General features: G+C 41.0%; 1 protein-coding gene across 5 annotated transcripts in view; it reads right to left on the bottom strand.

Moving 5' to 3' along the window:
- Positions 1 to 184: 184 nt before the first annotated feature.
- Positions 185 to 15,102, bottom strand: part of OSBPL1A (oxysterol binding protein like 1A) — a 155,457-nt gene continuing 140,539 nt past the window's right edge. For all 5 annotated transcript variants that reach the window (XM_054017422.1, XM_054017423.1, XM_054017424.1 and 2 more), the window contains 4 exons: positions 11,451 to 11,567; positions 10,101 to 10,224; positions 8,188 to 8,278; positions 185 to 1,344 (listed from right to left, as the gene is read on the bottom strand). In XM_054017422.1, coding sequence (XP_053873397.1) covers positions 1,242 to 1,344; positions 8,188 to 8,278; positions 10,101 to 10,224; positions 11,451 to 11,567 — 435 coding nt within the window. In that variant the 3' untranslated portion in view covers positions 185 to 1,241. The remainder of the gene's footprint in view (positions 1,345 to 8,187; positions 8,279 to 10,100; positions 10,225 to 11,450; positions 11,568 to 15,102) is intronic.

Raw genomic sequence — 15,102 nt, 5'->3', positions numbered from 1 at the left:
GCTTTCGTGGCATCTGATGAAGTGGGTATTCACCCACGAAAGTTCATGCTCCAATACGTCTGTTAGTCTATAAGGTGCCACAGGACACTCAGCAGGATGACTTTATAGAGCAAAGGCATCTACCTGGATCAGCTGATGCAACCCCTACTATTAAAAAAATGAATCTGAGAAATCAGAGCATTGGAACATTTGAAAGCCTTTATTTAGTAGCAATTAATGTAATTAACACTAACCTCCAGACAGCAATTAAAATAGTATACAAAGAGCAGCTGGAAGCTCTGTAGCCCAGGTCTGTATAAATATGTATTTCCATAAGATTTAATGCACCCCAATTAAAGGGGTAAAGCTGGTGTGTACAGCAGTCTCCATACAGGTGCCTTACATACTTCAAACCACACTTTCTAGGAGGAAATCTTGTGCATTTGTACAGTGCATACACAGGTGCAGTTTAATTTCTCCAGTAGTTATGTTCTACTGGGTCCTGATTTTTAAAAAGTTTCTGCAATTGTACAACAATGGTGCAAAGCACCTATAGTTTCTAGTGCAGTAAACAGATTTTTTTAAACCTCTTACTAGTGTTCAGTTCAGATTTAACTTTTAAATGGCTCTTAATTCCTTAACAAAATGAGGTTCGTAACAAAACATGAAAGAACAAATTCAAAACACTGCACTAAACATAGAATAAATACTTTGAGTAATGTTACCAGTGTAACCTACAACATGACCATTTGGGGGATAATAGTTCTGGAATCACTGACCAGAATCCAGGATTCTTGAGTTATGTTCATAGAAAGCCATCTTATGAAAGTTAAGTAAATCTTTACAAAAATAACTTGCCCTCTCCTAGCTTCAAGCACAGAATAGTGCAATTCATACCTGTGCTTTTAAACAGGTCTGTGCCACAATAAATCCACTCCAAAGGCTGTTGTGCCAGCATAATAATTAAAAGAAAGGATTCAAAGAACACCTTCAAATGTTCTATTTGCTATCCACTGAGACTTAACATAGATGTATTCAGCAAATATGACAGTACTAACCCATCAGAAAAATGACAGCTCTGAGCAGTTTTGTCTATGTTCCCCTCTCCATAGACTTTCAGATCTGTACCACCATATTTACTGCAGGAGATGCTTAATATACTGTTCAGTAACTTGTCAGTTTTTCCAAGATATGAGTAGAAACAAGGAAAATTAAAAAGATTAAGACTTAATTTGCATTAGTCATGAGCTCCCTTTGACATTTTAATAAATGTCAGGTAAATTAAAGTAGTTTCTGTCCCAGTAGTTGCCAGAGTAAAGCCAGTCCTGTGCACCAGTGTAGGGATTGGGACCTTGATGGAACCACCTGTAAAAGAGGACAGGATGGCTGTGAGGAGACTAGAACACATTTCAGTGTAACAAAGTTCAAAGCTGCTTTGGTGCATCTTTCATGTTGGTTTTCAAACCAGTCTACTGAAAATTCAGTGCTGCATCCCCGCACTGTTTTAAGTCAGTTCAGACTGTCTTGATTTGCTAGACTTCTCACTTACAATCCCAGAATAATTTCTGCCTGAAATCCATGCGGATATGTTGTGATGAGTAGGTAGTAGAGATTGTTGTACAAGAAACTATACTTCAAAGCAGTTTTGAATAAGCCATTTTTGACATGCATTTAAGAACAATTTATTACACAAGGACACGAATACACTGCAAACACTGCATTCCTGAAAGCAGAAGTCTATTATTTCACCAGCATTCTTATTTCCCCAAGATTTTGAAACCATTATTTTGATAAGTGTCAAATACCACAGCTCACAATAATGGGGATCGGTGATTTGCTTCCCAACAGCAATACAGAGCTCTTGAGGGAACACATCACTCAGAACAGTTCCAGCAAGTTTTTTGCATAGTTATAAAATACATGTGTTTATGTGAGGCATACACTGTAGAGCCATTCTAGGGCATGAGATCGGTCCCATTTGCATCAAGTTATTTTCGTGCTTCCTGGTAGATTCTGCTTGCTTGCCTGTTGCCAGAAATACTATAATTTCACTTATTGTTCAAGTCTGCAAATGTTTCCAGCTCTACAGTATATACACAAACAGTGATAGTTACACATTTGTAAGGTAAGATGTACTAAGGAGCCATACTATTGATAAGAACACTTCTGATGTAGCACGGAGTCCCCTTTTATGGACTGAGTGTCAGCAACTCTGCTCCCCTCACCCCAGCAATAATACTACATCATAGGATACCCAATGGTACGTGTTCCTTTGTACATTATACGTCAAGAAGCACATCTTACCACAGCCCAGATAAGTCTCAAAGGTATTCCCTCCAATACAAACACCCCTATTAACATAACATGCAATATGTCAACCTTCTCCCCAGTCTTTATTCACTTTTAAATCTGTGTCCAGTTAGTCATCTCTGCCTCACACCAACAACATATTACACAGCACCAGCCCTCAGAAAGGTGAACTAGATTATTATTTTTTTTAAATCTGCGTGCTGTATTTGCCAAATAAACAATGATCATGGCATTTGAGTGCACCTGCTGTAAATTGCTTTATGGTTAACACCTCAGCTTTCTTTTGGAGCTTAATTCACCACCAAACAATCCTTGCTTTGTATACACCACTGCAATTAACACTGTCTCAAGCAGGAGAGACTATTCAGGATCCCCGTAAGGTTTCAGAAAGATTTAATAAAATGGAAGTTTAGCATATTGGGGTTGTTTGGTAATTAAATGTTGTCTTATAAAACACTATCAGCCTTTCTGTTTTTTAAATTTATATATACACAGTGCATTCTATTATGTAATATAGCCTGTTACATAATAAAATGAGGTTGCTAACTGTAGCATGGATTAAAAAAAAATGTGGTGACATACATCTACTATACCTTGTACAACATTTTTGCAAAAACCTGTCCAAGTATTTAAATCATTCTTATCCTGTGCCAAGTACTAGTTAAAGGTGAGAGGAAGGACAGTGGAAGATGCAGCAAAACTGTTGCACGACTTGTATCTGATCTACTGCTACTAGTTCACACATTTCAAGACCACAAGGGACCACTGTGTTCCTTTAGTCTGATCTCCTGTATAGCACAGGCCATAGAAATGCACCAGAATAATAGCTAGAGCAGATCTTTTAGAAAGACATTCACTCCATTTAAAAATTGCCAGTGATGGAGAATTCACCATGGCCCTTCTTAAGCTGTTCCAATGGTTAATTACCCTTCCTGTTAAAAATGTACACCTTATTTCCAGTGGGTGGTGCTGCAGAAGCAAAATTTAGCTTACTGGGAATAGTGTTGTTAGAGTTCATGCCCCCAATGAAGTTAGCATGGAGGGAGCAGCTAAGGTTGTGAAGGATATAGGGTATACTAGATCAACCACTACCTTGGAGTGACTGGAGGAGAAGGGAGAGGAGAGCACGAATATTGCTTGTAACAGCATAGGTGTTCATTATGTTTTGGTGAAAGACAAGGTCCCTGCGCCAAGGAGCTTAACACAGTCTTTAGACCATTTGCCAAGATTTTTAAAAGTGGACTAGTGACTTTGGGTGCTCTATTTGCTACCTGATTTTCCAGAAACAAACAAACCAACCCTCTGTGATGTCAGGCCCCTTTAAGGTGTCTCAAACTGGGCACCCAAAAATCACTAGACCCTATGAAAATCCTGCCCATTATGAAAAGTAGTAGACCAAAAGGATAGGGATCTTGCCCTAAGAAGTGCACTTCTCTACAGTGCGTAGTTAATGATGATTGCAAACATTAAGCTATGTATTCCCTAAACAGAGGAGCTAACATTCCTGGAAATATGTAGAAGGGTTCATCTCAAAATATGAATTGTTTTCTGCATAATTTTCTTAAATGGAGAGACCATAAAGCAATCTAGCTTTCCATGACCATACCTTGATCTCATCAGAAGTGCCAAATGTGAATGCCATTGTCCAACAGATGGTTTCTAGATCCCAGAAATCTTTGAAAAATTTTCCCCCGTTTTTTATTTCAAGTAAACTAACGAATTCCTGATATAGAATGAGAATGGGGAAAGTGATAGGAAGGGTCTGGAATGCATGCAGTGCCTACCTATTGCAATTTGTATACTTATAGTAATTGTTAAGGTAAGAAAACCTAGAATACACACTGGATTATTCACAGTCACTGAAACAAATAAGCCCTGGCATTCTGACAAGGGAGATGAGACCAAGTGTGTCCAGAACTTCACCATATATTAACTCAGAAGAATTACAAAAACATTGTTCTATGCTTGTCTTAGGGCAAACCAAGCCAAGCACTTTGAGAAAGCAAGCAAAAAGTGGGGGTGGGGTGGTGGAGAGAAAAAAATCAGACAAGTCCAAACCTGGGACCCTGGGCTGTCAGATGACTTCAGTTGGAAAAGGGAAAAAATGCAACTCAAAGTTACAACTAGACATTCTGTGTAAAACAAACAGTATGATTAAGTGGCTTCACCACTCAGAATGTGGGGGTGCGGAAGCATTGGGTTTGCTTACCAGTGGAGAGTTCTCAAAAAGGTACTATTTCTAGACCCAACCCCAGAGGCTACGTGGCACTCCAGAAACATGGAGCAGCACCGTTACATGGAGCAGCACTCGTCTTGGAATAAGATCATTAAACATTTCTCAAAGGATGGAATACAGCCCAGCACACCCAACTGTGTGCTAGTTAGCAGAGCTCAATTTCTGGTAAAGAGAAATAGGATGATGAGCCTCATGAGTCTGGTGCAGATCCCACTGGAAACCTTCAGCTAGATTTTTCTAGACTAAATTGCAAAGCACAATTGCCTGTGTCAGGTAGGAATGACAGTAAGAGGTTCAGCAAAGATATACTCGGGAAGGCCCATTCCCCACTGACTTTTCTGAATCATGTTGCAAATTCCTTACTCTCTTAATTCCCTTTTCCCCCACTGGGTGGGGATTTAAATCCTCTCATCCTATTGCTTCCCAGGTTCCCTCACACACGTTTCTTTTGCTGTGCTGTTTTGCACCACTGTCAAATAAATCCCAGTATTGAGTGCAAAACTAATGAGAGATTCGAAAACAACTGCAAAATAAGTTGTTCATGCACAAGGCAAACTGGGGTTCAATGGCAGGGAAGGACTGGAAATAAAATAAGCTGACTGAAATGAGGAATAGGGAAAGTTTGCAGTGGGCTTAGTTTTAGGCTTCATATTCCTGCAGCTGGACTTTGGCTGTCCACTCCACACCTTAGGCCTTGGCTACACTGGCTCTGTGCAGCGCTGCAACTTGCTGTGCTCAGGGGTGTGAAAAAACACCCCCCCGAGCACAGCGAGTGCAGCGCTGTAAAGCACCAATGTAATCAGAGCCTGCAGCGCTGCACGCTCGCTCGCAGTGCTACAAGCTATTCCCCTCGGAGAGGTGGAGTACATACAGCGCTGCGAGAGTTCTCTGCCGCAGCACTGGCGGCACGACTGCACTTGCGCTTCAAAGCGCTGCCGTGGCAGCGCTGGGAAGTCCTGAGTGTAGCCAAGGCCTTAGATATACCTTCCTTGACATCAGAAGAAAGGCTAGAATAGTGGCTGTGGACCATGGAGGGCCACAGTGGAGCTTCAAATTCCAGTCATTGCATCAAAGGTGGCATGCTATTGGACACTGGAGGGGTCGTGGGGGAGGGTGGAGGGGAGAAAGTACAGGGAGGACAACAAGGTTGTTAAGCGTATAGGAATCCTAGCACGGAGAGGAAATTGCTCCCCGCTGCCAGAGTATTTCCGGTTTATATAAACAGGCACTTAGTTCTCTGCAACAAATAACCAGCAGGTTTACTATCCCAGGTCTTCAAGTCTGGAAGTAGAGGTGAACTGCAGATACTGAGGAGCCTCATTACACTTCATGCTGCAATGCTTTTGAAGCTGGTATTAGTTTTCAAATTCCAGGGGGCGACAGGCACTTTAATCTTCTAATCCAGAAGGAAGGGAGCTGCTCAAAGCCTGATAAGACTATACAGTCACCTGACTGGTGATGAAGTGTTGGCACAGCACAGCAGGTGCCCCTTCAAATTATTTGTAAAGTGGCCTTGAGTTATCACAGCACTTAGTGGAAGTTACTCTCCTGAAGCACTATCAAACAAAGCTGAAGCATTTCAGGGAACTGCATGGTATTGCCAAAGCTTTTTAATGGCTTCCTAGATTCATGCATGAAGAATATGGAATAGCACTTACATCCTTACTGCAAGGTGCATTTTTAAAAAAAATGCTGATGAATTTAGGAGGAACAGAAGGAGACAGTGCACAACACTACGACTTTGTAACATGTGTTGACTGAGTCCAGAGATAAAAATGTGCTTTTATTTTTTGCTTTGAAGACATCTTATGTGGGTTTAAATTCTTATCTTGCTCAGCCATTAGTAGACTCATCTTATTGCAGATGGCAGCTGTGACCCCTCCATTAAAAGGGTGTTCCATACAGCGCCATGCAGCTTTTTTTATTATTAATTATTATTATTATTATTATCGGCTCTAAATAGCCATATGAAGAGTAGGATACATTCTCAGTCCTGGAGGGGGAAGGAATTTGGGGGGTCTGCAGAACTGGAGCCCTATTTTACTAATTTATAAAAAGATTCTAATGACTTGCAACTAGATTTAGTTGGCAATAGGGTAACAGGAAGCCTATGTGAAACTCTGAAGAGAAGGGTGAGTCTGTGGGTGGCACTTAGACTCCATGTTCTCTACTACATTATGGTTAATGTGCAACCCCAAAAAGATAAGGGAAAGTCAAATGGATAAATAAATGCTCCAATGTCCTCCTGCTTTCCCACATCACCTACCTACAGCAGGGTGGAGGTAAGTAAAACCCTTCGGTCCAATAAATGTCAAATGCTGGGAGCCCAAGTATCCTTATGAGGGACCTATGTATTATGTAGGTCACAGAATTCTCAGTTGAGCCTTCTGTTTCTAAATTTAAATTTTAATAGTTTAAGATTTCAATTATTACAATCTATCTGTATAACGGAACCTAAAAGACACTGGGAGAGCAAGGAGAACCAGCAGAACACTTTCTAAAGCTGTTCTTTATTCAGTGAGGAATTCAAGAGCACACATATATGGAGTTAGATAGGTTACTGAGGTGGATTTTAAGCAAAGTTAGAAAAAAATCTAGCAGAATGACAGATCTTGACACAGTCTCAAAGCTTTGTTTATACAATCTGCATAATTGGCTCACAAATTGTGATAAGGTTTTATGGTCACGCATCTACTATTGACACAGGCTTATGCCTTCAAAATGCTTGGCTTTCCAGGAGGACACGCGAGGTCGGGAGAGACTGTTAACAAGAAAACTTTAAGGTCACACAAACAGTTCAACACCTAGGAATCATGGCCACGATGGGTTGCAAAGTGTTTCTTGAGGTGGTGGGAGGGAAAAAAGTAACACGAAATCTCAGCTCTCATTTAGAATTTTTTCCCAGCCCTTCTAGTTGTGAAGTTAGCTAGATCATAAACAGCTGCAACAGTCAGGTATATGGACCGGCAGCATACTGCGCCAACTTGCAGGAAGCAAAACCGATCATCATGTATAATGTGAGTAGTGTTTTAAATAAATATGCTTGATTGCTTTCCAATATAGTCCAAAAGGAACAATCCTTTGGTTAGTTTTTGGCACCGATGTGCACCCACAGGAATAAAAGTGGGTGGTTTTAGGGAGTCATGGATGTGAAGATACATAACTCAATAGTTAACTGGAAGAATCATTAAAAAGATAGGAGCTCCCTTCCCTCTGGGGCCAAGCACATTGTCTCCTCTGCTATTTTCATCTACTGATCGTGTAGGGAGATCAGATCAAACCAGAATCTTTTCTATTGTATGGCAGAGCACATGTGTATTGGTCAGTTGTACAGCATCACAGACTGCACGTGTCACAGTGAGCGGGCGTCAGTCGCAACAGCTTTGTTCTTGACCGAACAAGTGATGCTCAGCAGGCATGACAAGCTGTTTAGAGACTGGGGGGAGAAGGGGGTTAAGTGGGAAAATGAAACGGGGCTGATGTTATAGTGAGCTCAGTACATTCCTCACTAAACCAGGCTTGACAAATACTCTGACCAAAAGCTCAAATAGCATAGTAACAGCAGAGCTGATGAGGTCATCAACTCTTCTGGTGATTGAGAATAACCTGTGCGTGGACAGACCCTAATCTGAACAGCCAAGAACTTTATCAAATGCACTGACCTTGTTTTCCAGTCTTCCTCTGACTTGGACCGGTTTTTGCGGACAGCCCTTTGTTTCTCTTCTAGCCTTTTTTTCTCTTCACTGGCTATATCTGAAAAGGAACAGAAGTTGGAAAAAAAAAAATCTTAGTTTCCTGATTACTTTTATTGAAGCCCCTGTTATACTGAAGACTCAACTTGTTTCCAACACTAATTTTGTCAGATCATGCCAGTTTTAAAAGCCTCCTTTAAAGAGCAGACCCAGCAAAGCAGAGAGGCAAGATTACGAGAATCATTTCTGTTTTAGAAGTAAGGCCAACTAAAGAACAAGCTCTACCAGTCAGATAGATTAATCAAAGACAGGTCTCGGTGTACACTCAAACTGTGGGTTGAGCCAAGACCTAAGGAACCTGAGAATTTGTTGCAGTTCTTGAGAAGAGGGGCTTTAAGATTCCCTTCAGAAGAGAAAATGGTTACATTACTGGACTGGATTAAGACCTGGATACAATCCCCACCTGTGCCACAAGTTTGTGTGACCTCTCAAGTTGCTTCATATTTGGGCATCAACTCCCCATGACAGAGACAATCTTCAAAATGATCAGAGTTTAAAATTGTTACCAAAGGCTGATTTACAGCCTCTCTAATTTCTCCAGCTCCACTGGTTTATCGCAGCACTCAGCATGTGGCAGTATGACTGCTGGGCAGAAAGAGATAGACCACCACTACACAGCTTGTAGATATTGATAGATCACTGAATGTTAGTGCATTCTGTGCATCTGTAATACTAAATACTTTGGGTAAATAAGGATGCAACACAATGTGAGTCACTTTCACTAGTCACAGAATAATCCAATTTACAGGGAAAGGTAGAGACTGATCAGACTGGTCAAAGGAAGCAACTTGTCTACAGTATATTTAAAAAGCCTCAAAAGATCTCATTACTGATCTTTGAGAACTCCTCAGTACCACAACATCATAATGCCCAGCTACTCTTTAATCCATTGATTTCGAAGTGCTTAAAGCAGGTGAAAAGGTGTTATCCCCATTTTACAGGTGCACAGATAGAGGCACAGAGGTGAAGTAACTTTCCCATGGTCACCCTCCAGGCCAGTGACACAGCTGGGAATATAACCCAAGTCTTTAGTCCCTGAGTTCCATCCTCCAGGCCACGCTACTTTCATACAAACAAAGTATGTACTTTTGTTACAAATCAGAGCATCGAGCACCAAACCCACTATACAAACGTCAGTAAACACTGCACTGACACCATGGTGACAGGCATCTTATACACTTCTAGATTAAGAGAGACATGCAATTTGTACTAGTTGAACAGACTTTTAGAGGAATTGCTTATTTCTTCCTAATGAAGTCTATTTTTTTCCTCAACCTTTTGCTGCGAATAATTCTAAAGTGAGCATGCACTTCTTTTGAGGGGGGAAACTTAACTTCAGCAGTTTCAATCACATTACTGAAATTGGTATTTTGGATTGGTTGATGTAATGAAAGAATATTTTTGAGTGGAATAAAGACAGACTTGGTACAGCGGCAAGTTCTAATCATGGCAAACTTCACAACTTTGCTATTGCCCTTCATAAAAGGTCCAATTAAAAAGCTTGACAAGGCAGCACTCTGTGCCTTCTATCTGGCCTCAGCCTCTTCACTCTAATTTAACAATAAAAAAAATTAATGCTTAAAATGGAGGTATGGGTAACATGCCTGGCATAAAGCTTATACATTTAAACATTTTCACTCACCCCTACAAGGACATATTTCGAAGACATGTTCCATCACAAAAAAAAAAAAAAAAAAAAAAAAAGCTTATCTGTAAAGATGGCTTGTTATTGCTTACGGTAGTATCTGTAACCTTTCAGTTGGAGTTCCCACGAGTCTTTCAACTTTGACATGTTATTTTGTATTTTTATTTTTAAAAGTTACCTATTTCACCATTTTCCATTGCTCTTATATCTGGCCGTAACCGGCAGTCAGTTTTAGGAACAACACTCTCCATTTCTTTATCCAATTCATTCAAAGCCATAGCAAAGCTAGTGAAATTGTACATCTGAAAGAGAAACAAAAATTAAAGGCTTGCTTTATGAAAGTTTTGGCTGCTAAGAGTCTTCACATATAAAAAGAGAGCCTTTAAAAAAATTGAAAAAGGAGCACTGATATGTAGTAACGTATAATTGTAGCAACTTTCTAATTGCTGAACTATTATATAGTAGCAATGTTAAGATGCTAGCAAGGTGAAAGTGTGCCAGGTATACGTGGGTGAACCTTTATGCCAGCCGTTCTCAAACTTTTGTACTGGTGACCCCTTTCACATAGCAAGCCCCTGAGTGTGACCTCCCCTTATAAATTAAAATAACTTTTTTATATATTTAACACCATTATAAATGCTGGGGGCAAAGTGGGGTTTGGGCTGGAGGCGGACAGCTCATGACTCCCGTGTAATAACCTTGCGACCCCTGGAGGGATCCCGACCCCCAGTTTGAGAATTCCTGCTTTATGCTCATGTCTAATTAGAATGAGATCTGACTAGCCAAATAGGTTGTTTCTCCCTCCCTCTCTTTGTCCTTATTCAGCCTCCCGGGGCTTTCCTTACCACCTCTACTAAAGCAACCTACCCTTCTCTCTATATGCACCTACATGACCACCCTGCCCGATTTTCTTTTGCTGCTTCCAGATCTCTCTAGACACACATCTACTCATCTGTGCTGCTCAGCTGTCTATCCAGCTCAGTAGATCTTCATACACCCACTAATGTTATGTAGCCTTCCTCTGACTTACAGGTTCTTGTACTCCATGGTTTGTCTTACATAGCTTTTGCAGATTTTGCTCCTCTATGGACACCTCTGAGGAGTTGTCTCATGCACTGGCTGTCCTGCACTAAACCCGCCTCCCAAATGGATGGAAGTACTTAAGTGGCAACAGAGTGGGAGAGTGAATTCTCCAGGCCACCGCTAAGTAGAGCAATTGCCTAACTCATCGTAATCAGTGATTCTGTAGAGAAGTTAAGCTAAACTAGAAACAAGCCAAGCGTGCACGCTGGTCTGTCCATCTTACAATACAAGGCCTACATATTCAGTTCCACATTACATAGCTCATTACAGTTTGTGTTGGGGAAGTTCAAGATCATTGCAGCAAAAATTGATTTTACTGTAAAAAAGTTATTTTAACCACTGCATCACGAGCAAGGAAGTCAGTGATTAAGATGTTAAACTGTAAAATGTACAGTGAACAACAAATTGTCAAAGCACCAAACATTTAACCAGAGCCCTGGCTAACCTGTACTGAATTTGGAGGTCTTGGAGCTATCCTCCAGAGTAGGATACTTCCAGGAATAACATGCACGCTTTCAGAATCTGGCAAAGGCATCTCATCGGGTTCTTCAGAATTGCCCACCTATAAGAAGCACAAATACACGAAAATGTATCTGAGTCACAGGCTGTTTGTTTAAACAACCTTAAACACAAACCATAGAACAGTCCTACACAGAAGCTACAGTGAAATGAGATTAAGACATGAACCCATAAAAATGCATGAAACATACCATCACAGAACACACATTCACTGCCCCAGTACTTATTTTGCCCCCCTTGTCTTAAGTAATGATTTTAACACCCACTGGCTTTTCTAGATGCATGTCAAGATTAGAAGAGCCATCAACTCCTCAGAGAAATTAAAAACAAAAGCCATTCTATTTAGACAGTTCTGCCAATAGTTTTTTTTTTTTTACATTTATTCATTCATTCAGCATGCAGCTACTGAGAAATAGGTGCTTTCAAATCCACATTTTGAAGTTACTATTTGTTTCTCACCACCAGAGAGAACACTAATGTTAGGGGTTCCCCTTCCCCATTTAAAATATAAACCAATTTTGGTTTTATTTATGCTGAAAGTGCAGACCATCTTTTCTTTTTTCTCCTACATTAAGGAAACATGCATCCTATAGTCTGTGCATGTGTAACTGCTGCATTATTGACGTTCAGCAAGTGGGGTCTTAGGTTCCATTGACATTATGAGGTCAACTGAAAACAAGAAACATATTAAACAAATGCTCTTCTGAGAAGAGGCTACTCAATCTAGAAGGCTGATTGTGAAGTCAAGGTTGATGCACACTGGCTAGGATGACAGTGCTGTACCATGGTTAATATCTTTCTGGAGATACTGCTTAAGTTTCCATCCAAACTAGCTAGAGTAGTAGAGGATAATGGTAGGGCAGACTGTTCTCCAATTGGTTAAAAGGTGCTTTGGTCCAGCAGCATAAAACTGAAACACATATTAACCAATGTCCTTAAATTATGCTATAAACCTGAAGTCCCAAGTGGTTGGCATGGTTTGGTAACAGCTCAGCCACAACAGGGCAAACAGCTTGGTCAGTTCCTATACTGCTAGACTAAACTGTAACTTGTTATGCTGCGGTACTGGATGACAATTTTTGTCCCAGCGTGTTAGTTTACAGGTTAGTTCTAGATACAATTTGGTTCTACCCCAGCATGGGAAAAGCTTTAGAGATCTTTGGAGATTGTTTAGTAGAAATCCAAGCAGACAGATGAGCACAATGAACCCAGTTTCCAGGTATGCATAAGCACAGTCTAAGTCCTCTTGTGAATGAACTTGGTTCTATTATAGTTAGGCCAGGCAAATTGGACAAGGCCAATTGCTGTATCTGCATTTCAGCACACAGAGAAACTTAGGCTAGAGTATGATTTTGAACCCTTCTGACATGACTTGGGCCCATCCACGCTACCAAGACAAACTATTAGAACTTGGTTTAGTAATGAGATTATTTTGGTCTGGTGCTTTCAATATTTAAGATGGCTGCAAAGTAGTCCAGAATATCATGCATAGTAGATTTAATCCCTTGGCTGCTATCAATCTGCCAGTGCAGCTCTCACTTGGATATTCCTAGGTTGTGCTAGCAAACTGATTTCCAAAGAGTTGTTAGTATCCCCTACAGAACAGAATGATAAAGAAATTGAGGTAAAATGCTACCAGATCAAAAGAAAGAAGCCCCGCATCAAAACAAACTAATCCATAAACAAAGCACCAGATCTTTTATAAATTATACTGTTCCATGGAAGCTTGCAAATAGTTGGTTGTGTGTTTCAGATTGTGTTTCAATATGTACACAAACATCACTGAAGTTACAATGAAGAGTGACTACAAATTAGAAGCACATTTTAGCCATTCTCAGCAGTTCCCTGGACATCATCTCAATTGATGCATAGCACTGAATAACACACTGTTTTTCAACCAGAAGGATGCATATCGCTGGGGGTATGCAGAAGTCTTTCCGGGGGTACTCAACTCATCTAGATCCGTGCTTCTCAACCTGGGGATTGAGAGATGGGTTTAGGTGGGCTTGCCCAGAGTCCCATGCCACAGGGGGCCCCGCAAAGCTAAATTACATGCTACAGCCCTAGGTGGCAGGGCTTGCATTTCAGCCACACCACTCAGGGCTCCAGCTTCAGACAAGGCTCACAACTGAAAAACAGGTTCAAGTATCAAACTGGAGTATAAATACTGTACTTACATTTCAATCAATGTATTTTATAATTATATGATAAAAATGAGAAAGTCGGCAATTTGTCTGTAATAGTGTGCTGTGACACTTCTGTATTTTTATGTTTGATTTTGTAAGTAAATAGTTTTTAAGTGAGGTGAAACTCTGGGTACGTAAGACAAATCAGACGCCTGAAAGGGGTACAGTAGTCTGGAAAGGTTGAAAACCACTGAAATAACATACCCGTCACTACTCTGTATATTAATGACATCATGTTTCCCGATTGTTAAATACCACTCTAGCTTCACTCTGTAGGATTCTAGGACCTCTAAATTCAGTAGTGTCCAGACTTCACTTATCTTATCTGAGGACTGCACCCAGCATGCACAAGAAAGCTGACTGCAACTGCCCCCCTCTAATTCAGCGGTGCAGTCTGCAGCATGGAATGCTCTCACTTGATCAGAGAAATCTCTTGAGTTTTCAGGATCACAACTGGTCACCCTGGTTTAATGGTGTTTCAGCCTTAATATAATGAAGGAGCAGTATTCATTTCATTCAATCTGTTTGTATGTTAATAGGATATCCATCTCTGCATGCACAGAGACAGGTCTAATGTCTCAACATCTTTTTGATGAAAAGGGTAGCAAGTTTTTCCACAAAAATATTTTATCCCTATACAATCAAAGGCTTTATGGGAAGGTCCAGGATAATCTGCCGATGAGACATTGGCCCCCAGCAGCACATCCAAGTAGGTCCCCTAAAGAAAAGGGAAGTGAACCTACATGATGGCAGTACTAAGAGCAGAAGTAGCAGGAAGCCATGAGAATTTGGAAACACTGGGTAGGTGAGGCTTCCCATAGGCTATATATTTTCATGGTACCGAAGCAAATCACTTGAGCATGAAGTGGTGAGACATCTTAGTGTAACCCTTACATCACTTGGAAGCTCAGAGTGTGCTTAAAGCAACCTCAATTCCTTGAAGCACTAACACTGCGTCACCACCATTATAAGGCGAAAAGTGGGCGGCAGTGGAGTTTTTGGGAAGAAAAAAAACTGAAATCCTTTGCGGGCCTTAAGAACCAAGGGGCTAGATCCATGGTCAGACCTAGGCATTGCAACACCTACCTTTTAGGCAGCTTGCCACTTGGAGGAAGCCTCAGCCAGGCACCCAGGCTCTCTATGCAATGCATGGGGAGAATGAGATGCCTAAGCATGGGATTCACAGAAATCAGCAAGCTGCCTAAGCTAGCTAGTAAGAAATGCTGAGGAGAGGGGAGAGGCCTAAACTGAAAGGTAGCCAGACACCCAACTTTTGGCCCAAGGGAGGCACCTATCTCTAGTCAGGATTCACAGCCATCATAGAAATGTAGGCCTGGAAGGGATCTCAAGAAGTCTTCAAGTCCAGTTCCCTGCCCTGAGGCAGGACCAAGT

The sequence above is a fragment of the Malaclemys terrapin genome, chromosome 2 (assembly GCF_027887155.1).
Source record: "Malaclemys terrapin pileata isolate rMalTer1 chromosome 2, rMalTer1.hap1, whole genome shotgun sequence".
Lineage (NCBI taxonomy): Eukaryota > Metazoa > Chordata > Testudines > Emydidae > Malaclemys > Malaclemys terrapin.
Note: the sequence above shows the minus strand (reverse complement) of the source record. Positions and strands in the feature narration are given on the sequence as shown.